This window comes from Cephus cinctus, unplaced genomic scaffold (genome assembly GCF_000341935.2).
Source record: "Cephus cinctus unplaced genomic scaffold, Ccin1 Ccin1_scaffold0007, whole genome shotgun sequence".
In the NCBI taxonomy this organism is placed as follows: Eukaryota; Metazoa; Arthropoda; class Insecta; order Hymenoptera; family Cephidae; genus Cephus; species Cephus cinctus.
The window spans coordinates 21,429-44,636 of NW_014332758.1; the positions used below are offsets into that span (position 1 = coordinate 21,429).

At 33.5% G+C, this 23,208-nt stretch overlaps 2 protein-coding genes across 3 annotated transcripts; one reads left to right on the forward strand and one right to left on the reverse strand.

Annotated features, from left to right (window-relative positions):
* Positions 1 to 11,499: 11,499 nt before the first annotated feature.
* LOC107267857 lies at positions 11,500 to 19,854 on the forward strand. The gene is made up of 6 exons (XM_025085005.1): positions 11,500 to 12,446; positions 14,851 to 14,983; positions 15,960 to 16,149; positions 16,207 to 16,373; positions 18,957 to 19,640; positions 19,712 to 19,854. The coding sequence occupies exons 1-6, from the start codon at positions 11,500 to 11,502 to the stop codon at positions 19,823 to 19,825; spliced, it is 2,235 nt and encodes a 744-aa protein (XP_024940773.1). The 3' UTR covers positions 19,826 to 19,854.
* A 168-nt stretch (positions 19,855 to 20,022) lies between these two features.
* Positions 20,023 to 22,836, reverse strand: LOC107267922 (MAPK regulated corepressor interacting protein 2). Of its 2 annotated transcripts, none has more exons than XM_015740166.2 (4): positions 22,611 to 22,836; positions 21,892 to 22,004; positions 21,689 to 21,814; positions 20,023 to 21,411 (listed from the first exon to the last, which is right to left on the reverse strand). In XM_015740166.2, the coding sequence occupies exons 1-4, from the start codon at positions 22,613 to 22,615 to the stop codon at positions 21,335 to 21,337; spliced, it is 321 nt and encodes a 106-aa protein (XP_015595652.1). In that variant the 5' UTR covers positions 22,616 to 22,836; the 3' UTR covers positions 20,023 to 21,334. The 2 variants fall into 2 exon arrangements, with proteins under 2 accessions (XP_015595652.1, XP_015595737.1); XM_015740251.2 differs by lacking the exon at positions 22,611 to 22,836 and adding an exon at positions 22,209 to 22,388.
* Between the last annotated feature and the right edge of the window lie 372 nt (positions 22,837 to 23,208).

The window sequence follows — 23,208 nt, forward strand, 5'->3', positions numbered from 1 at the left end:
CTGTCGATATTGATATTGAAACTACGAGCGGGAACAGCTTGACCTATTTTTTCTGAAATTTTCTCGGTTGGTAGAATGCCTCACAATTCCTGTAATTTTTAATTAAAAAGTAACGTTGACATTTAACCAAAGCACTAATGATACAGCTATTCTTTTTATAACGTAACGCTATCGCACAGTAATCTATTTTTTAATTTCTTATAGTAATCTAAATTTTTGACGAGTTTAATCCAAGGTAATTAGTTACAAACCAGTATATCTGCATTAAGGTCAACTAATAATTTTATAAATCTGCACGATCATAAAGTAGTTTAATTAAATTATATTAACACGTGTTTTGTATATACCTGGAAGTAGAATTCCGTGATTACAAATCAATTGGTAAAAAATAAATACTTCCGCGTATGCTAGGAAATAAACATAACATATCTTTCGATGACAGTAACTGTAATTATAATGATTTAATGCAAATCATTTATAAGACAATGGACGTAGAGACAAGACCAATTTAATAAAAAACAAGCAAACTAAGCTGAACCAACTTTATTGTTGCTGATTTAACATACACACCTATCTAATTATTATTTAACCTTTTTCCTGAAGACTCATACTGATCCAATATTTTATTCAAACTAATTTACCAAATTGTTTAAACATATTTATAACATATGTATATAAATATATTTCCACGGAACGTGGCTACGTATTGGTGATTAATAGAATAAAAAAGTTCTTAAAGTAAAAACAGATTACCTACAAGAAGAATTCGCCAACGGAATCCAATATGGTTGCCAATATTGATCTCCTTTTTTATAACTCATGGGAACAATTCCTCAACGTGAAGTTTGATAAAAGGGATCTTTGCCGTTTTTGGCATTTTCAATAGTAAAAAAGTAGAAAACTGAAATACACGTAGGTATACTGCTCTGAGGGTAATTCATTTATCTAATAGACGGAGGAACATGATTTATTAATATTATCTTGCGTTGTTTTATGTGAAAAAAAGCTTGAATATTCGTCTTTCAATTTATAGCTTTTTATCAAGATCAATCGAGCATGTACCTTGCATTTTGTACACTTCAGAATTCAGTGCTTGAATTCGATTCGTACTCGAACTAAAAGTAAGAATGTATTTTAAGTTTTCCACTGAATTTGTCGTGTATCGTTTGTCTCACTGCACACAGTTCTAAAAAGATACATGATAACAATATAATATTTATGTCACATTTCGGAACTTTATATACTTGCAAAAACAAATTTATAATAAGTATGTTTTAACAAAAGTTTGAACATTTAAATCAATTTCCAATTAGCCATTAAATCCAATTTTGACAATTGAAAGTGTTCAACTCGCTATGCACGAATCACAAGTTAATACCATGCAGAATTCAGACTATAGTTTCGTGACATATCTATAGTTAACCCTAGAACGGTGAGACAGAATTTCTGTACGTGTAATTACAATGTACGTAGCTGACGTTCCCGCTGACGTCATCTCATCGTATTAGTCTTAATATTACTGTAGTATTATCATTTGACTAATAGCAAAGTATGTTAACTGTTATACAGGCATGACTGCTCGTTACATTAACGAATATCCAAACAAATTAAACCTTTCAACGCCTGAACGCCATCGCTCGCTACAGAGGGTGTTGCTTAGAGCTGATAGCATATTAGGTACCTTATGGTACTGAGACTGTGTTCGTGCGTTATTGAGAGTTTAGATACTGCTACTTTATGCTTTCAACGAACCCGTAGTGTGCCAAGCGATAGTGTAACACGAAGTAGTTACATAGGTGAAAATGGGGAAAAGCTTATTTCGAAACTAATTGTAAATAGTGTAGCACTCTAGAATGTTCAGGCCCATGTAATAACCTTCTCGCAGCCTTGTGCGTAAGCTTATCATTTTTCCTTTGCTCTGCCTTGCCGCAAAGTGGGAAAAATGCCCAGGTATCAAAGAGTTAATGACGCAACTCAACTTAAATACTACGAAAACCAGAGGTAAAATACCAGAAGTTGAAGAAAAAATCGTAAATATTATTTATTCCTCTTATAAAATAGTGAAATACATTTTTCCTTTGCTAGTAAGACATTATCACCACGTAGAAGTCAATATGCTCCATGTTTCCACATGATATTTACATTGTTTCGTTCGAAATGAAAAATTTCGTGTATTTAAGTTATAATTTTTTCATCGACCTTACCATACATTATCGTTGTGAAATTTTCTTTGATCTGTCTTAGATATTTAATAGTACATTAAGGCATAATTCATAAACACATTAAAATTCTGACCTTTATCTTTTGTACTCACGCTCGGAATATCTTTGAATATATGCAAGAACACACTCTGCACACATTTGTACACTAAGATATGGGAAACGCAACAAACATACGATGGGTTACAGAAGACGCTCACTTCAATTAATTACAATCTCTCAACGGTCAGTTTATAATATGATACTAGGCATACCTTAAGATTTATTAAAAATGATAAGTCAATACGTATAGGTATTGTTACACAATTCATACCTGACAATTTTCTGTGACAGAATTTCAGAGGGCATACCTAACACCTACGTACCTAAGAATGGTCAACCTTGGAATATGTTCTTTACTATAAATTCTCACTTAAAATACATATCTTTTTTACCGTTTAATAATATATATTCTGAGGTAAATAAGCAAATTTAAATAATAAGTAAATAAATAAGCAAATTTCTATCGAAAAATATTAAGAAATAACAAAGTTATTGTTGTTTCCGTCGGAGTATCTTTAATTAGCTTGTTAGCAGTGGACGAAATTCTGAAGAAGTGACTGATCTGAAATCAAATAATCAAGCAAATTTTAAATATATTAATTGATTTAAATACTACAGTGGCAAAAATAATGTTGTTTTAATAAAATGGCGATCATTTAAACTCAAACTTCAGTAATCCGCAATTACTATCTTCAGTTTTTTGACGACAAAAATATTTAAAAAATTGAAAATCACAAGCAGATACGACAATTTCAAATAAATCCGTCTAGTGATTCTCGAGAAATCGTGTCCACAGATTTCAAAGACGTGGTATCGAGAGAAACGCGTTTAAAGTTTCAGACCGCACGTTCGAGTGCATCGGAGTCGTTACACATAAAAGAATTATAACTTCGTTATTTTTGCGAATTTTATCTAAATATTTTAGGGAAGTTTCTTTTAAGAAGTAGAAATTCAAGAAAATGGAAAAACAAAAAAATCGAATTTTTGTTGTGGGTAGGTAGAGATAGCCCCTTAATTCATTGTATCTCGAGTCAAAAATAAATTCTGTTTCCGGATCAAAAGAACGAGATCAGACTCATCAAAATTTATAATGGTCCGGTTATTACAATCCCGCTTATGACGATCGATCGCATATTGCATCCTACTTGCTCCCCTTAAGTTTGGTTAGAATATAAATACATCCCTACCAATTTTCATTTTGTTTATTACTTCGTCCATGTAGTACGACGTCATTCCTTTGTCCCTTAAATGTCTTTATAAACGAACTCCACTGTATTTATTGAACGACCAGACCTAGATCCGTGTGAGGAAAACGAAATTAGATGCATAAGGACCGAAGTAGTATTTATTTTTGACTCGGGTATATTAGAAATACAAATTAACTCGAGACCATTTTTGCATAGATTTGAAGTTTGTTTACAAAAAAACGAGCAATTATGTAACCTTCAAAACAATCCCCATTATTTTCTACATATTTCCGCCATCTCTCAGGCAACTGTCGAATCTCGCTTCGGAAAGAAGGTGGTTTTTTTTCTGAAGATTGACATTTTTATCCTTTAAAGCTGTGGAAGCATTTTTGACACGTACTATAAGACACAGCATTTCACTTAACAGAGGTGAAACAAATCAGTTTCTTAGCCCCTGCAGCGTGTTTCTTCAGTTGGAATATGAAAAGGAGGCAGTGCTTAAAATGTTGCTTTTTGAATGATATCGCTTTCATTACTGTTTCTTGACGTTATATCAGAAACACTGTCAACTAATTATACCTCATTTCAAAGCTTAAGGATGACGTCATTTATTAAATTTTAAGGCTGAAAATTAATTTGTACACCTAATAGTCCGCTGTATAGCGTAATTAAAGTAGTAGTAGAGTTTGACTGAAGTCAAATCAATAGCAAATCAATAATTCGTTAAATTCAATTAAATAATTTAAAAATATATTTAAAAATCTGAATTTAACGCTAGCAAATCATAATTATTCTTATAAATAAATCATAATGCTCACTGATCGCGAAAATCTGCATCGTTAATTTTTCCCTATCTTTTACAGATGGAAAAAAAGAGGACGCGAAAGAGAGAGAGACAGCTGCCGCATGCCTTTCGCTTAACAGTAATTTCTTTATAAGTGTATGGTAAATGATGTTTCTCTTTTTATCGCAAACGCCTTGGATATCAAGGTTTCCGTATATATATTTTAAAGAATAGGTTAACTTGCTAATTTTTCCGAAAACTAAGACATCTGGCTAAAACGGACGATTTCTCCCCTACCACCTCAATTTCCCCAACTATAGTCTATCGTACCGAATATATAATATCTCTTTAACTGGACGGTAAGCAAATTTCGGTTTGAGCCAACAGACGCAGCGGATTAAGCTTTTTCAATTAGGCATTAAAGAATGTAGGATCAATAGGGTAGCATGATCCTATCATACTACTTCAATATCTTGTTATGTCAACCTGTGTCTAGGATTCTTGAATTTGTTTTCATAATTCTCGAGGTATACAAAAATTGTATTACAGAAATCTACGTGATCACAATTTTTCCTTAATTTTTAATCACCACATGAAAACACAACATATTTTGTTCACATCTCCTATAACAAGAGTTATGGGTGATTTAATTAGTGGAGTTATGTATTTTCAAAATCAAAATTAATTTAATCGAAAAAAGAAGACATTCATTTTTAATGTCTTGAAAAGGTCACGTAATAAAATAGACCAAACAATTGTCTTAGTAATGTTGTCCCGTCGAAACAATCCATCTCTTGCTCGTAGCTGTTACTAAACCTGTACTCTCAGGCGTTATATTTAAAGAAAAGTGACAACGTGGTACAAGGGTTGACAGCGACGACAAAGATGTCAGAAACTTAGTGATCGGTAACAGGACAGCAGATTCTTGTATCCGACGCGAATGGGACATAAATTTAACCTAAAAGTAGTGAAACGTTTCCATCAGTCCTTTTTGGGTCAAAGTTTCGTAACCGCGTCATTACTCGCAACATCCTTTAATTTCATGATACACATAAACTTTTATTAGTATTCAGTAAAAGTACGGCCAACTGCATATACATATGAATAATAAGCTCTATATGAAAATTTCGACTGTCTCTACTCTAATTCCTTACGTCTGGTCATATTATTATTACACGTAATTTTTATTAGTGAGCCCTCTGGAACAAGTACCAAATTACTACGTTATTCATGGGGCAGTCTATTATGGGAACGAAATCTAGCGCGTATATGTAACCGTTGTAACTCATTTTTACCCATTGTTGAAGGATAAATTGTTTTACTTGTACAGAAGATACAAATACAAGGTGAGTCGTTTAACTTGGCACCAACGAATACCTCAGAAAGGAAGCGTTTTACGAAACAAAATTTTCAAACAAATTTCATTTGGTTTCGAGGGGGAAAGAAAGTGCTGTGCCGTTTTTGCTTCCTCATAGAGAAAGCTATGTGATGGTGGAAAATTTGCTTGTCGAGATTTTCATGTGACCATGTTCAGAATGTGTCAAAACGTCGAGAAAACACGTTTGGAGAAAATGTCCGGATGTGTGAGTGGGTGTGTAATGCCTCCTAAAATTCAAACGTGTATAACTCGAGAACGGTTTCAGCTGCAGCCTCCAAATTTGCAGGCATGTGCAGCTCTATAATCCCTTCATTGACTATAATTTTCGTCGTGATTCAAACTGCGGCTCGGATTTTATGACGTTTTCGAATTCCCAAAAAAAGGACGTTATCACTCTAGCGATCGAAAATTTGGTGATAATCGTCTAAATAGTTCTTGACAAAGAGATCTGTATCCAAGGTTGGTTGGTATTACATTTGAGTCGAATCCATCGAGAAGTTTTGATTTTATAATATTTTGAATTTTACGAAAAATTAAATTTATTAATATAACTCACGCCAACTTTGACCAATTGAGCTCCAATTTTCCAAAAGTATAGAATATCCTTTAGCCGTGATATGTATCCAATTTAGCGAAGATCGGCTAAACGGATCTGATTATACATATCTTTAAGTTTTTTAATTTCAGCCAATTCAAAAATATTAGGCCCGAAGAGATCATGCAAGAGATTTATCCTTAGATGCGTTCTCTACAGTATGAAGCACCCCAAGTTGTGAGAGGCATGGGGACTCACGTTAAACAAGCTGCAAGTTGAAACTTGCAATTTGCTTCCTCCGAATCGTAAGTAGTGTACGAAGCCCCTATACGAGGATGCCAAGAATTTTAATTGTGCAATTTGCTTCCTCTGAATCGTCGGTAGTAAATGGAGATTCATCTATGAGGAAGCCAGAGATTAAAAAAAATGAAAATGCTTCCTCATATAGGAACTTTGACACTACTTACGATTTGGAGGAACCAAATTGCAAGTTTCAACTTGCAGCTTGCTTTAATTGTGGCGGTTTTCAAGGTCTTTCGAAGGTCAACTTGACTTTCTTAAATGGGAACCTATGGTTTTTATTGCAGATTGTTATGCTGTACAAACAATCAATTAACTTTTGTCTGAAACATTTGTTAATAGGATCAGTATTTTCAACAAGAGAAGAAAAAAATTAACTAAGGCTTTCTTCTATTGTAGCTCAAGAGAGTTCGAAAATGCATTGATGTTAAAGGACACCATTTTGAATACTTATTATAATATTATTTAGCAATATTAACAATAAATAGGATATTTACGCAAGAAAAAAACATTAATTAACTTTTTTCGTCTCTTCCGATTTTCATATCTACAAAATCGTTATACTTATTAATAATCCCGGCGTCCACGCTTGATGTTCAAATAACATTGAAAATACTGGTCCTAGTAAAGAATGTTTCAGACAAAAATTAATTGGTTTTTTATATATCATAACAGTCTGCAATAAAAAATATGGGTTCCCATATACAAAACAAAGTTGACCTTTGAAAAATCTTGAAAACTGCAGCGAATAAAAAATAACGGTACAGCATTTTTTACCCCCTCGAAACCAAACGAAATTTGTTCGAACAATTTTTTCGTAAAATGTTTCCTTTCTGAGATATTCGTTTGTGCCAAGTTAAACGACTCACCCTATATAACTCACTAGACTCCGTATTTGTTAAGTACTGATAAAAAGGCAAGGGCACTTAACAAAGAACAAAGGGAAGTACTTACTAATAACATTACAGATCATCTGTACGTAATGAAAAGATTAAATAAATAAACATGTTCATATGTACTCGAATTAAGGAATGAGAAGTAAAAGATACGTCATATAGTATAAAGAATATACCTGTGTATAGTAATTATACTGATGTATCAATAATCATAGGGGGCGGGTATAGAGTTGCGCCAATAATGAGTCACAGGTTTCTATGTAATTATTTGCTAGCAAATTTTGCGACATCAAGTTCTCATGGAAGTTCAGATTGAAGAGATCTTATCCGAATTAATTTAGATAATTAAAGGTATATAATTACATATCATAGCGAACACCATGCAATCCTTTTCAATCCAACCATTGTCAATGGCAACGCTTCAATAGAGCCTTACAAAACTTCAATTGAAAATTACAATATCTGTTGTATTCGGTATTATTAACAAGTTTCGTGCTAGATCGATTTTTGGTTACTTTCCGTTATGGCCGCGCGGGTCATATAAACCCCAGGCGACACGGAACGTGTTCAAATTTTCCCATGGATTTTTAATTCAACATCAACTGATATTCATATTTATCAAGGAAAAGTAATTCATACGAACAATTCTTCAAATTAGCAATATTTTATAATTTTTTGATATTTGTGATAACATTCAAGATGGGGAATCAAAAGTTTTAAATCTTTCCATATATGTAAAACTGAATGTCACAAAGCTTTAGGGTTATATTAAAAAAAAAGTGATGTGATTTGTTTCGATTTTTTTCTAACGAAAGATTACGCAGCATTGACGAGTTTCAGGAAAAGCGATACTGATAATTCAAAACTAAAAATATTAAGTACTTCAATTCAATGACATCAAAAACTTTATGAAACTGATTTTCACACAAATTGCAGCGTCTGTTATGAAAATGAAAGAAATCACATCGCTTTTTGTAATATGGTCCGCCATATTGGACTCGCCATTTCGAATATCAAAATTGTAAGGTTATATTCAAATTCAGCGATCTTTAAAACTTCAGTATATCAATTTTTATGAAAATTGGATGAATAGTTTCCAAAATTAAAAAAAGAATGTTATGATCCCCGTAATTGCCACCCATCCGAAAAGTGTTCCGTCCCAAAAGTTCGAACACTATTAATTTTTCTATGAATCATCATCATCATCAATTCTTAAACAGATTCAAAACAGATTCAAAACTAACCCAAAACGAACTGTTGTCTTATACATATGTTTCGAAAAGAATGTCTTTTTCCATATGAAATCTCGATATATAATTATCTTGCGTTTTTCAAAAACTATAAGTATGGAACAATTAAAACTGGAAACAAAAACGGAGATCGAAAAGTTTGGATACAATTTCGTGAATTGTTCCTTATAATATTAAAAAATAAGATTTTATAACAGTTACGGTAGTACTAAAAAAAATAATGGTCTTAGAAAGCAGACATTTTTAAAAATGTATTATAATCTCACTCTTCACTGATCGCGAAAATCAACAAGTCTATTGAAAGAGTACTATATATGTATAATACAATAGCTATGAATTATGCATAGACACGTGCACAAAACTATGCACAAAGCCATGCATCAGAGTTTGCATAAGAATATTGAAGTATCGTCCCTTTTCTCATGATTAAAATCAGATTGGATACTAAGGAAGTTGCTTCCAGGATTATAAAACTGTCCAACGAATTATATCTACGAAGTGTTTTGAAATACAGTACACTGAAAGATTTTTTACGTTATTAAATTCTGCAATTAACTCTCTGGTCTGCAGCATTTTTCATCTCCACGTGGAAGTAGATCCGGGTCACCATTGACTCAGAAATTTGTATCCTGTATAAGGATAGTTCAAATTTGGTATTTTTATATTGTATATAGTAAAATGAAATAGTCAGAATGTCCAGTAAAAGGATATGTATGTTAGAACATGATATGTTTATTCTAAAAGAAGTCATTAGGAAAAGAAGAGGAAAAGGCGCACAAAATAACTTTTCTGGGTTTCTTAACCCTTTTGTCACGGGTGCCGACTGTAGTCGACTATATGTAGTCGGCACCCGTTCGACGACCTGTGTGTATGTACAGTCACGCGCATTAATGGTGACTACGGTAGACGCCGTGCGACGAGGTAAGAGAGGAGATTTGGGAGGTGCCTGCTCGCGTATCTTGGCCTGTGCGTGCGATGCAGAAAGCGCTACGGTGCGAGCGAGACGCCAGAGCTTCGCACGGTGCGTCTTTGTTGCACAGCACTAGTGTAAGTGAGAAGGCAACAAGGCCCCTCATGCGCAATAGGGAGGTTGGTTGGGGACCGCTCGTTTTTGGTGGCACGCTTTCCCTCTCTCTCTCAGACTAATGCTCTATGACGAGGAGAACAGCTACTACCCCGATAAGAAACGAGAAGGAGCTATGGGACTTTCGGTAGTGGGAATGAGATAGACTTTTCGATTATCCATCCTCGTCAAACAGCGTTAGTAAGACAAAGACAGATATAAGCGACGTGGTGGCTAGGACCAAGTATCCCAGCGTCTAACGCATTTGTGAATAGGTGCGACTCAGGGACCTATGGTCGACTCGCTTACACTAGTGCTGTGCAACAAGGACGCATCGAGCGAAGCTCTGGCGTCTTGCTCGCACCGTAGCGCTTTCTGCGTCGCACGCACAGGCGAAGATACGCGAGCAGGCACCTCCCAAATCTCCTCTCTTACCTCACCGCACGACATCTACCGTTGTCACCATTAATGCGGATGACTATACATACAAGAGAATCCCGAGGTACCCCGTTCAGTGGCGTCACTCTAGCGGAGGGGACCGCCGTAACGAAAAGGTTAACGATATCTCTGTTATTTTTCATGCAACTAAAAAAAGTTATATTATATTATATTTCTCTTAGACTGAGTTTTTTGTTAACATATAATAGTTGTAATAGAATGTTTGATGTGTAAGGATTAGAAGTACAATCCGTAAAAAAAATTACAAGTTAAAATATATTTTAATAAACGAAAATGGTAAAAAGAACGAAACAAACGTGTTTTCTTATAAGATTTATATGCATTTATTGATTATAAATTTTATAAAACTTGAAAAAATAATAGTAGAAATATAAAACTTTCAAAGCAATGAAAGATTAAACTAACTTTTAGAACAATTAACAGTGAAACAGTGATTATTATATTCGTAAGTCAAAGCCCAACTGTGGAGGCCATTATACCAATTAGGAGGTTCCTTTTTTTCTTCTAATTTCCAGTATAGTGCCTCCTTCCCTTGGAACTATCTCTCAGCGGGAATGCTACTTATATAGTGCGTTTGGATCACTGGTGACCCAGATATAGACTAGAGAGTTTAATGGGCAGCCAAAAACTATTTACGTACATAATACAATGAAACGAAATCGAGAAATTCATATATAAAAACGTGATTATGAGAGACATAATTCGAAAAGTATTAGGGTATTCTCCATTATGCAACCAAATGAGACCTTCATTTATGTAACGTCAATGTACTAGTTTACTTTATATAAATAAGAGACAGATTGCAACTGATGTCTGCATTAAATGTAATATTGTGTTTATTAGATACTTATGCTGATTCAAATGAGTAAAGCATAAGTTATAAGCAAGAAAGTATACGTATGTGTCGCGTGCCTTAAGGCCCAAAGGGGTTCGTGATTGGTGCGTTTGGGCTAGAGCGCTCGAGGCACTTAGGAAGTAGTGGGGAGCCGCCGTCTCACGACAGTTTGCCCAAGGAACGTGTCCGAGCGTGTGTTTGAACATAAGTGTGGAACAATCGGTACTTTCTTGGGAACAATAGATTCATCAAAGTTGCAGTGATGTGGTATCGTGGGATGTAAAAAGTTGACGAAATAAACTTAGAATTTGAAGATGCTACAGTACTATGGTATCAAAATATAGTAAAAGTGCTGAAATATTTGTCAATAAGTGGCTGATCAAAATGTAGACTGGAAAACTAAATTTTTCGTGTCATATAATAAATTACGTCGTGGCGTGGATTCTGTGATATTATTTATGATATTGATACCTAAGTGTCTCGAAGGAGGAGGAATACGAAGTGAGAAATTTCAAGGGTGAATTATTACGTCACATTTCGAAAGATCAACAATGGAAACCAACGAAGGCAGTCAATTCTCAAATAAAAAACCGATGGGAATGAGGGTTGAGGCGAATGTTGAACATTTAAGTATGCACGTAGATAGACTTGTGATCGACGATCAACATACGTTAAAAGTATTTTTTTTGCCTAATAATGAAGTAACACCGATATCAAAGGATTCGACAGGAAATGTGAAGAAAGACGTTCCACAGACCTTGACGAAACCTCACCTTGCCGATCCTTTGGTCAACTTTTCCGGCAAAAATCATAATTTTCTAAAGGACTCTCTCAATCAACAAAACTTTAATATCGTGCAGAAAGATTTTGATAGAGCACCAAAGAAACCTAGTTCTGTTCAAAGAAGTTACTCAAAGAGTAACTTCCTTTGGCCAGAACAAGTTAGAAATAACAAGAAAAGCTACCTAGAAGAGCAATGGGAAAAAATTTTAAATCGGAGGCAGATGGATGGCGAATTAACCATATCCTATTTCTTTGACAAGTTAGCCTTATGTCAAACCGTTAATCTTGATTTTGAAGAGACAAGAAAACAGATTCTCTTTGGACTAACATCCAATCTTGTGTTTGTTCAGACGATATCAAAGTCATATAATAATGAACAGGATCTTCTTTATGACATTTTGAAAACGGAAGAATTAATCGAAAAAAGAATACGGATACGTAATCAGCAGTATAGATTCACGAATAACGAAACCTGCTATAAAAAGACGTTGCATTTACAAAAGGATAAAGTATCATTTAAACAAGAGAGTTGCGACGAAATGGAGAAAAAGGGTGAAGTACGTTTTCGATGTGGAGGTACGGGACGTTTTGCAAAAGAGTGTCAAAATCAAAGACGTATCGTTTGTTACCGGTGCCAAGAAGAAGGGCATATAGCATCCGGATGTTCAAAGAAGAACAAGCATAATAAGAAAAAGCGACAAGACATTAAACAAGAGTAATAGAGGGCGTGATTGAAAAAAAATTCACAAGTATTAGAGAGATTACGTGAAATAAAAAACAGTTGCCATCGATTACCGAGCTGATGTTTCGCGGAAAGGAGGAAACAAATGGCATGATTGATGAGAAAATGGTTGAAAAGATCATTCCGAAAATAACCGAATACTATCGATTAACGATTGCGGATCACTTAGCAATATCAAGAAGTTTACCGATATTTCGTATAGAATGAAAACGTTATAAATTCGTGATAACACAGTATATATTTACTTATAATATCAGGAAAGGAGTAAAATGTATAATTATTAACGATTGTTCAAATGATAGGTAATAAACAATCTAATAAAGTAACTGGCTATCTAACAATAACTTGGCTTGAAAATATTCTCATAGACATTACATGTTATCTGAAGTTACAAAAGCATTTTGATTGAATCGCTATTGCAAATCGCGCAAATCTGTGTACAATTTTTGATGTTATATTTTACACCAATTTTTGTTTCGTTTACTGTTGCCTCACGAGTTCTGTTGCATGATACATTGGGCGAAGCAAATATCGATTATTGTAAACTTGATTGAAAAGCAATTACAAAGCGTATAGTTTTATCATATATATTTCCACAAGAACTGTAGGAGTTACTATATGTTTACCTTTATAGATATAAATATATGATTCATGCATGCTTACATGAAAAATGTAATTTAGATCACTGCAAGGATAGCGTTCCTGCTTGAATCTCGCAATAATTATAAACATTCACATTTTTAGAAAATCAAGATCTCTTTTGTTTGTTTTTTTAACAGCGACTGAATATGCATGTGCTATTTGTATTCCACTATATTATGTACTCGTTTACATTTCTGAAGAATATATTCGTAATTTTTTTTTTATAATTTAAAGTTATATAGCTTCATGTTCAACATCTGCAGATCAAAGTATTTGAAAAGTAGTTGTTGAAATCACTTTAAAAAAAATTATCAATGCATACTGTTGAATAGAAATTTTCGTAGATGATACAAAATTTTTATATATCCAATTTTGATCATGACGCAATTATCGGAAAAACATTTATATTTAGTGATGTCATAGATTATTTCTCATTGTAAAGTTTCAATTTCAATAACAACTTTGCAGATTACTACTGAAACTTCGTCTCGTTAGTTAATTTTCCGTTTTTTATTTTGTAAAATTACACAATTTTTTGCGCATTTTACGTTTATAATAATTACTATCGAGATAATTTATATAGGAGATTTCCGTCGTACCTACAAAATAAATATGTATTTTCACAAATAAATATTTTTACGTACGTTTGGTCGCACATGGAACTCATATCATATTCGATTTCTTGTTTTTGATTTTCAACAAATTCATTTAATGCGTACCTACTCAAATTTTGTTTAATAAAATTATTTAAATATATTTTTTTGGAATCTTTAATTTGATTTGTTGAAGGAGGTTGGAATCAAATCAGTGCTAAATTTTAGTAATTGTTTTTGTAAAGTTTTATGCATTAAATAACATTGATTGAGTGTCATTTGTGTTACATCGTGTGTCCCTAATCCGGAGAAACATTATTACTGATGAATTTGTAAAAAACATTAACTAATTAATGTTAATGTATGTTTTTGTTGAGTTTTTTTCCAAGAATAGTCCGTAATTCTTTATCCTTTTTAATGCGGCACTGCTTACCCTGTTTTTCGAAAAACCCTCTACAAATGTACTGTCTAGATATTTCACAGTACTAACCATTTAAAAATGACAGCCTGTTGTTTGCCCAGCGAGAAATTTCTTCGTAGAAAAAGCTGCTTAATTATTAAGGGTTAACACTATCAAATATCTACACGGTGAATCCGTAGAGGATTATTTAAAAAATAGAATGAGCCATGAAAAAAATACAGCAAAATTTTCGGAAATTGCCATTAATCAGGTAATATTGTAAATTTATCGCTATGAATGTTTTTCTAAGTTATTAAGGGCATGTGTTATAATATATATCACCCTTCACTGCGATCAATAAATCCATAAAACTTTGTAACACCAATAAAAAGTATTTAGTATTGGCTTGTGTAGTGTGAATCGTTCCAACCTCCTTGACTGACTAGAAATGCAAACATTACGATATGTTAGAAAAAGCCAATATTAGAAAAAGATAATTTTCCAAGCACATTTATACTGTCGACGGAACAAATGAGTTAAAGTGAGGTCAGTTTTATTCCATTATATTCTGACCCTTCATAAATTTTCATTAACTTATCATTAACTTTCATTAATATTAACAAGAAGGTACATACATACATACATTATGCATTAGTAGATTTTTAACATTGTGAAATTAGATCTATTTGTTTTGTCAAGTGTACGTGCTTTTCCCAATTATCTGTTACGTTTTTATTTCTAGGATGATGAAAGAGTATGATTTATTACAAGCTCGAAAAAAAGAGGAATACCACAGGGATTTAGAGATGATTGGTTCGACAGCCGACAAACATATCGCTCAACTTCGTATCCTATTCGAAAAAGATCTTAGGAAGGTGTGTATACATGAGTAATCATAAATTTTAGATCCGCACGATATCCCCAAAGTCAATAAAGTATTACGCACAATTTACCTTCTATGAAAACCCTCGATTCCCCGTGTTTCGTGTACTGACACCGGAGGAATTTAAAAACAAATATTAACAAAATATTTTGCTGAATTTTTCTATGATACATTATCAAGAATTAGAAATCTTAAATGGTTTCTGGCTTTATGGGGTGCCATTCATGACATCTGTACAAGACGACTCAAAATTTTTTTAATTCTTGTATTTCACATAATCCAAAAAGTATTCTTGTGCATAAATATCAGTTTCTCACCAACCTACTTTTTCATTTAAAAAATTGTGTGTACGAGTCAGGTATAATTATTACAAATTTCTCCTTTATTTGAATGTAATCCAGCGAGAACAATATAAACAATAATATGGCAAAGGGTATATTAAATGATAAAATCTTTGTATCTATTGTCCAAATCTAATCTTGTGGGCATAATATCACAAAATTGATAATAATCTATATGATTCCGTACAAGGTATTGAAGATTATTTGATTCTTCAACTATTCACATATGTCAAAAGTCAAATGCACGCGACAACCAGGTTTATTGAGCTTCTATGTATGCACGTAAATCCAGGTCTCTTAATTCCATTCATTCTAGAACAGTAATTGCTGTACTGATATATTACGTGAATATACGATTTTGATGGATGAGCCAATTTAATGAACGGAAGAGGTACACCCGTCATCATCGAACATTAAACTGTAGATTGGATTCCCTTTTTAATTATAGTCTCTGTCCCTTTTTCCAATAAGGCACGTAACTCTATGATTATTGAACTTTTCACCCTAGTTAAAACTTTTTCAAACTTTTCGTCGCGCACGGGTGGTAGTTACAAAAGACGTTTCTACGAGCGAATGAGAACTTTAGGACTTAAATTCTTTTATTACGATACGAAAATGTTCCGATAGGAACTTTTAGTATCACCTTGTTTCGTTTTGCTGGTTACCTTGCAGGCAGAATCTATGGAAGGACTGCTGAGAATCTGTCGCAAAAATGACGAGACTATGGAATATCGAATTTTCGAGTTAACTAATCTGCTCGAAACTTTAGGACATTTTGATCTCAACGTGGCTTCTTTATGTCAATGTCTCTCAGACGGTAGGTCTATATACCATTATGACGTTATGGTGTTCTTAAACCACTCAATCGTTTCAGCATTGAAAAGCTTAACAGGACCCAGTGTCGTTCTTCGTGAGAAGATGGAGGTATTAAAAAGGTTGTCGTGGCAAGTTGATCGAAAAATTACCGAGAACTCATCCTTGGATACTATACGTACACAAAATCATATTTTGCGGGAAATCATAAAAAAGCTTAAGAGACAGGTACGTATCTCAATTCATTATCATTAAACATACCGACAGTTTTTATAAACCTAATTTTGGCTTTAAATCGGTCAAATGACTGGTCGATGGTACGTTTAGTATTAAGATTATATGATTAATATAACACTTAAATGAAAGCCGTACAAACACTATAATTTTATGTACTCTTAATTATAATACCTACTCAAATTCTAACAATACCTGAGGTATTATAATAGTACTTTGCGATACAAGTGCGAGAAAGCGAACTTTATAGGCAGGCGGTGAAGTTGGTCGCAGGAGCCGCACACGAGTAACAAAACGGCACGAGCCGAAGGCGAGTGCTGTTTGTTTTACGAGTGCGGCGGGTGTGACAAACTTCACAAAATGCGTATAATGTTCGCTTTATTGTACCAGTATCGCATAATATTTTCTGTAACGAATGCATGAAAAACGCTACTTTTTGTGCCTCCAAAGTGACTGGAACATCTCTTCGTTGGAGGAGGCAGCCATAAGAAGAGCAAGGAAGGCTTCCAAAGTGAATGCATTTCATGACAGCGCGCGAGAACAAAGTGTACTTTATCACACTAGTTGCGAGAAGAAAGCACTAGTGCGATAATGTAAAATTGGGCCGATTTGCGCATGCGCAGCATTTTTATCGTATCCATAGATATAAAGTGCCACTTTCGCCACACTTCGGAGGCACGAAAAGTAGTGTTTTTCATGCATGAGTTACATAAAATATTAAATGTCGTATCTACATATCCATGCTTGAATATTAAAACCATAGTATTAATTGTGTTTCTACAAAGTTGACTTTCACTCTGTAGAATTGTACTGTCGTATACAATAGAAAGTATATAAAATACTTGTATTTTGAAACGTGATAACGTATTCGATTCGTAATATAAATTTTTACTCAATTATTTCCACTGTACGTTATGGTTTGTATATATGTTTTACGCGTCTAAATTTGTAGCCAATAATAAAATCTAGTAGATAGTCTAATATTAACGTTGTCCATGTTTCCATTTATGAACTGTATATATTCATATTGAAGAACTCTAGATATAAGTAAACTCGTTATACGTTTTCATGGAATTTTTTATAGGCGAAGTTAGGTAAATATTTAAATAAATATATTAGACATAGTTTAGTATATCAAAGGTTATGTTTAAAATATTTGTGTTATTCTATTACCCAAAATTTCTAGGAAAAATAAGAACAATACATCAATTTCTGTTACCTCGGAAAGTTTTAAATTTGCACCAAGGTGCTGTTGAGTTTCCCAGTTTGTTTAATTGTTTCCTTGAGGATATTTAGGAATAAATGTACGAAGTTTGTTTCCTTGCAATAGAAGACTGTCTTCTGCAAGCCCGTCAAAATTATTTTATTTTGTATTTCAAACTTTTAGAGCCTTGTGGATTTACACGTGAAAGAGTTAAACATAGATTTTGTAGACCAAACATTTTATTTTCACTATCGTCAACTCATTGATTTAGAAAGCTTTCACCAAAACCCGAAGCCTTATCGAAGCATGCCTGAAAAAAATGGATCCTCGTTTTACAACTCGGACGAAAAAAAACAGGCCGTAAATCTTAGATTTTGTCATTCCCATCCACATCATAAGTTAAGGAGTTTCTCGATGTTCACAGTAACTTATTATTGATTTATGTTATCAGCACTAAATTCGAGAAATATCTTCCACTAAATTTCACGAAGTTATATTAGCTATTTTTTTTTACTGAATGATGTATTATCCTCATTAGGATTTCAAATATAACATACAGGGATTACTCTATGAAACGAATTATAAGTAAGAAAGAAAGATTAATATCGGTGTAATAAATATCACGGTTGTAATACGAGGAGCGAACGTTATACCTGATTAAAATTGATGTAAGCGATACTAATTATTATCCTAGATGTGTGGTGTACAAGCAGTTTTAGTAGACTATAATGCCTTATGAAAACGCATGCGATTTTCGTATATAGTATGTAAGCCGCATTTAGAAAAAAGTCTTTATACCTATGTTTATTAAATGAAAAATTACTTTAACGGTCCTGAAAATGTCAATTTTATGGATCATTAAAGTATTATAGACAATTGGTCATCGTCTTTCGTCCATTATAATCTTATAAAAACATTTAATGTTCTTCTCCCTGTTCATAAAGGTGCTTCTAATGTGTAAAGCATAGAACTTGTCGCAGGCGATACGTGCCAACGTGTATTGTAGAACGAATCAATACAGTAGTCCGTTAAGCGCAGTGTATCTGCACATATGCGCGCATAGCGGCATGTACTTTTGCGAAATTAGAAGTTCACACGATTTGCATATAAATTATTTGATAAAGAACATGGCACATAAATGGTATATTGTAATGCTTAAGTTGTATTTAGAAGGATAATGATTCATAACATTGCATGAAACAAATCATATCCTATGTATGTTAAAGGTCGATGCTATTATGATTATTTTATAATTAAGAAAAGACTCGTAAACTTTATACCTTCTAGTTTCGTTAGTCTTCTATTTAACTTATTCACTAGTTTTATGAATCAACCTTTCATATATTAAAATGCTTTTTCTTACTTGATTGTAGCTGTGCGCTGCAAATATTCCAAGAGACTTTCAGAGGGAAGAAGCTGAAAGAGAATTCAACATGCCGGAAAGTTTTATTAGAAAAATAAACGAGAAGCACAATGTAGACCTTAAGCCTGCCAAAGATATGAATCATGACTTGAATACGGGATTCGCACCCGAAACACAGAATTCGAAAAGAATTTTAGTTACAAAATTTGAAGAGCAAATGGAAATGAAAAATACAGAAATCGTAAAGTTAGATTGTTCTGATAAAGATCAGAGATCAAATAATTTACATCAGAACGAGGTTGAAAGTACTGAGAGCGACCCTCTGTTTAAGAAAAACGACAAATCGGAATGTTTCGGCATCGAGTTAATAAACTCCCACTTAAACGGATTTCAATTTAAAGAATACTTAATACGTCTTTCGAAAAATCATGAAATAAGAATCAAGCATTGCCTAACTCAACTTGCAGAATTCGATCCAATTAAAGTGGAATTCGTTGAAAGTGAAGAGGAATATCAGGAAGCTTCACTCGACAGAATGATTATTTATGTAAGAAATATTGAGCAAATTGTACGCGTTAAAACAAACGGAATCAATTGTGCAACTCAAACAACTAGAATCAAAATCTCGCATCATTCTACTCAAACTCCAATCACGGGATTGAGCAATCTTTCACGCGTAAATGTTGGTTTCTTTGTAAGTATATAAAATTTCAATCTCAGTGTTCCAATTTTTATGTAAAATTTAAATGTACTTTTCATAAACAGATGCTAAACTCCGAAAGACGTGCCATTGAACGCTGTCTCTGCAATTTAGAAACCGCTGTGAGCGAAATGCAACTGAATGTGGTTGACCAGGCACGTTTATTAATTGATAAGTAATGCATATTCCTCAATAATGAAAAGTGCCTTAAATACACTCATTTATCGTGCGACTGGATTAACTTCTTCTATCGTGAAAGTTAAAAAAATATTATTTGTCAACTTATAACAAATGAAATACTATACAAAAGAAAGTGTTTTGCTTTACTTGAAGAAAACATTACAATGTTGCTGTGAGGTAAAAAAAGTGCTTGCGATTATGGAAAGGTATTACTCATTATTGTTGTTCATTGTTAGAAACATTATCTCGTTATCTAATTAATCTTACATAATATTTTCACACGTATGCGTGTACATACATGTATGCATACATACACACATACATGCATACAACATATATACACATATACAAGTTATACATAATCGTATATATTAATCGTACTTAATCTCGCAGTAATAATCGCCAGTGCTATACAGATAGATATTAATGTACACTTGTGAAACGCACTAGTTTGTACCTGCTACGAATTTTTACGTGAAAACTTGAAAAAAGATCATTTGCAAAGCGAACGTCGAAAGTCCAAATAAGACTATCGTGCTCTGTGGAATCGAATGTAAAAATTGGTAACATCGCGCCAATTCCCTAAGTGACAAGTCAGTGGAATATTCTTATAATGGATGTGCAAATGCTTCACGTATACGACTCGCGGTTCATGCATGCAAGCGTACGCGCATAACATAATATATACGGAATACTTTTTTCATATTTGCAATAAAAGCATGGATGTTCAGGAAATTATGTAACAATTTTTTATCTCACCAACTCCTCCCGTTACTTTCTCAATTTACTTAACACACTGAATTATATTAAATATATAAATGATTTTCAAATGGAATCAAAGTACTTCATTTATCGAAAATAACATGCGGTTTAATAAATCCAGAATAAATTATGTTTTCGCTTAGGTTCTCTAGATTTCGTCAGAACTGAGTATTCACTCTGTGCACAATAAATAATCTTGTATCTTATATCATCTATAGTAATTGTATGCTTCCTTCGCACGTGATTTTCTCTTACGTACCTCAAACACCACAGAAAATACTCACTGACAGGCTTCCGCGAAAGCAAAGAAGTAAGAATGAACGAAAAAATTCGATAATGAACAAGGACAGCTCTTCATTTAGATAATATTTCATACAATATCCAATTTTCTTTGAAGAAAATTAAAAAATTTAGAAAAATAATAAAATTATATTTTTTAAAATGTCAAAAGTGTAAAAGGAATGTTGGGTTATGACAGTTCATGCAATTGGCCTGCTTCATTCTTCCATTTTCCTTCTTGATTTCAGCTATTTTTTGTAAATGTCCAAACGTCAAACATTACATACCGGCATATGTATGTGTCTGCATTTTTTAAATATCCCTTTAACTTCAATTGGAGATGGCTCGTAGAACCGTCGCGAACATACTAAAGGGAAAATCGGACTCTGCTTAGTTAGAATTTATCTCTTTTGCTTTTTATGCCTATGTGAGAATGTTCGATTGTGGTCGATACAGGGGGCCTGGCACTAGGAGCTTGCATTTCTAGTTATGCTTTGGACGACACGTTGTCCCCACCATGCTTCCAAATTGAATGGTTCAAAATCTGCGGCATAAAGGCATTGAGTGTTTAAAATGTCATATTAAATAATGCAATATGCATTGGTTCCCTTAACAAATAAAAAATAGTTAAAATTATATTATCCATGAAATTTCTGCATATACAAATGATTATTAATTACTTTAAGGTTATCTCGATTGATATGACTTATCAATTATTATCTAAAAAAAGTTCAATGCTTCTTGAAAATTTTATCTCCATGAGACAAACGCATGTTATCGATTGATATCCTGATAGGAATAATTACGAAAATTAATGGTACCTTTAAGTTGTGGATTTGGCTCACGTTCTTGATAGTATGTGACCGATGCTCCATTTCTATAATTTGAGGAGTTACCATGCTGTTGATTGTGACACATATCCAACTCTCTGGACACAGAATTCCAAGCTATAATTAGATGAAAACTGCTAATTAAATTCCATTGTTTGTAGTCTAGAATAATCAGTAAACGCGTATAATCTTACATTCGCAAATGTACTTAATCAAATCAAAATGTTGGGCTGATGATTCAGGCTGAAGTCTAGCAGGAATGGAGGATGGCCTCTTTCCATTCATCGCCGTCATTTGTGATCTCCCACTATAAAAATCATAATATGTATTCATTAATCAAGAAAAAAATAAGATTAGAATGCATTGAAATAATTTCATCATCCTTGTGAACACAATTATATTAAATTGTTAAAAAAGTTCTAATAAAATAGGAAGAATTTTAAGACACGTGGAACACAGACTTACAAAAAGATATCAACATAAAAACAATAGAGAAATGAATGTTACCTACATATTGCAAGATAAAGTCTTTTAGGATCACTTTTCGAACAGGAACAGTTGATCGAATTAACTAAAATTTCTAATTCTTGGTATAGTGATATATATTTAATGTTTTCAAGATTTCTGAAAGACACATTTAAAACTCGATAAAATTTTATACGAAGATCCAAAGGAAACCTTTCAAGCTAAACGCCATTCTGACAAGAAACGTCAGTGATAAAAATGGCGGCGGTTTCGACGTGACATTTCAGCGAGGGAATTCATTTCATATGATTTTCTATGTATTTCATCGTCTTAGTCATGCAGAACATTAAAAAAATCGTAATAAGTAGAATTAAAGTTATATTGCTCTATAACTGTCAGCGATCTTTTTACAGTCTCTAAGAGATGAATGAAAAGTATGATTTGATACCTCATTTTTCTATTTTCACACTTTCTTCCAATGATTCTCGGCTACCCTTCACAGATCTCCAGATGGAAGTTGTTTCTGGCCACTACAACTTTATGTACACGCACTTTAACCAAAATTAATTGGATAAGGCGTTTACTTAACACAACCGCAGGCCACCTCTTCTGAAGTAAAGCTTGTCAACAATCACTGAATCACACTGAATGCTGGGAAGACTTATTTGAGAGTCAGGCAGCTCGGCTATTCGTTTGATGATACTGCCACCTGCAGACGTTTCAAGGTAGCGCCACTTGATATCATTTGTTACGTCCTTCTGGTTACCTTGAAGTCCCTCGCTGATTGGCCGTTCAGGACCGTGAGTTTCGTCAGGGATTCGCTGCTGTATTGGCTATAGAAATAGAGCGCAAGGGGACCGGGAAGTTTGAAATTATATAAACACGAGAATATTCTCTTTTACCTATTTCAACTCTTTAATGATACGCGAAAAAATGAATTAATTCAACAAAGGAGTTAACTTATACTGGATTAGAATAAAGTTTATATTACACTAATGTGCGGACAAGAAAAAGACTGACTGTGCACGTATTGGATGATAAAACAA